This window comes from Notothenia coriiceps, unplaced genomic scaffold (assembly GCF_000735185.1).
Source record: "Notothenia coriiceps isolate Sejong01 unplaced genomic scaffold, NC01 NC01_scaffold00008981, whole genome shotgun sequence".
Classification (NCBI taxonomy): domain Eukaryota; kingdom Metazoa; phylum Chordata; class Actinopteri; order Perciformes; family Nototheniidae; genus Notothenia; species Notothenia coriiceps.
The window spans coordinates 5,925-7,432 of record NW_011341682.1 but is presented as its reverse complement, the minus strand read 5'-3'; the positions used below and the strand labels follow the sequence as shown (position 1 = coordinate 7,432).

The window sequence follows — 1,508 nt, the reverse complement described above, 5'->3', positions numbered from 1 at the left end:
GAGAATTTTTACTTTACACGACACTGTTCAACACTTAATTCTGCCTTACTCTTTAACTAAACAACCGTGGATGTTTTGAAATACTCTATCGCTAAAGATTTTTGAAGATATCCGTGTTCTTGTGACACGTAAATACTGCGTTTCCTATGTTTTGGTGCGGACTGCGTTCACACCAGCAATGAACCGCTCCAGAGTTCGCAAGCAAGCGCTCCGAGACCACCTATTTTTGCGGACCAGAGTCCGGTTGTTTAGTTCACTTAAGAGGTCTCGGACTGTGTTCACACCAACCCAAATGAACCGCACCAAGCGGCTAAACGCACCAGGGTTCGATTCAACCGGACTATACAAGGCAGGTGTGATCATTGAGAAAGAAGAAACAAGAACTGCAAACAAAAACCTATGTTAAAACAAAGAAAAAATACTTATAGTTTACATGATTACACAAATGATTTGTTTGTAACTTATAGTTTTATTTTTGAAATGTATTTTATTTTGCTTGACTTAGTCTTTTTTTCTTTTAAACTCATAGTTTTGCTTTATTCTGAGAAAGTGTTGCTTTATCTTTATGATACAAAACTAATCCCATACACTCCCTTTAACACTTGAAGACAAAACATTGCATTTCACATTGTACCTGCATACCAAGCACATGCATTCTGTAATTGTTGTTTATTTCTGCTCAGATTTCATTTGATAGTTCAAGAATTCTTCTGAATAGCTCTCAGGCTGTGTGGCTACGGTGATAAACCTTGTGTTTATACTAAAGGAGACTAAAATAAATACAGTCATGCAAGTAGCTAGACAATATCTGTCCTTGATGATTGCAGATCTGCACTCGTATCCATAGCAAGAAAAGCAGATAGCAGAAAGTTCTTTGTGTTTGCTATCATCTGTGCGTCGAGGAGCTGCACATTCAGGCATTCTTCAGCTGATTACTTACTTTAACTAAAGTCTGGCTGAGATGGGAAAGAGGTGTTAGACTGTCAGGGCCGGCTCATTATCTCAATAATGGGGTGAGTGCTGGCGCTCAGCGCTGAGAGGACGATATGAGCGACTCACTTGGAGGACAGGGTGGAGGCGGGGGACGGCTGGTTGCCCTCCGACGCTCCGTTGCTGGGCGAGCTGTGGTCACTGTCTCCGTTGTTGCCCCAGGTGTGCTCCGGGACGTCCTCCTTGAACTCCTGCCCCGACATGATCCGCTCTATCTCCTCCTCTGTGATCTGAAACACACAAACACACACAAAGAGATGTGAGCTCATGGAGCTTACAGCACATCCTCAAGCAAAGGAAAGCCGTGTTCTAGTTGAATTGATCAGCATTGACTGCTTTTCACTCAAATGTCGAGGAGCAAGGACGCAGTGAAACAGGAAGGTAGAAAAGGAAGAAAGAAAGGAAAGAAAGAAAGCAAATCGTGTGTGTGTGTGTGTGTGTGTGTGTGTGTGTGTGTGTGTGTGTGTGTGTGTGTGTGTGTGTGTGTGTGTGTGTGTGATAAACACACACCTAAAATA

General features: G+C 42.7%; 1 protein-coding gene across 1 annotated transcript in view; it reads right to left on the bottom strand.

The window, feature by feature from the left end:
* Positions 1-1,059: 1,059 nt before the first annotated feature.
* Positions 1,060-1,508, bottom strand: part of LOC104944989 (nuclear receptor subfamily 6 group A member 1-A-like) — a gene marked incomplete at its 3' end in the record, with an annotated part of 3,539 nt that continues 3,090 nt past the window's right edge. The window contains exon 4 of the mRNA XM_010770607.1: positions 1,060-1,220. Within this exon, the coding sequence (XP_010768909.1) occupies positions 1,060-1,220 (161 nt within the window). The remainder of the gene's footprint in view (positions 1,221-1,508) is intronic.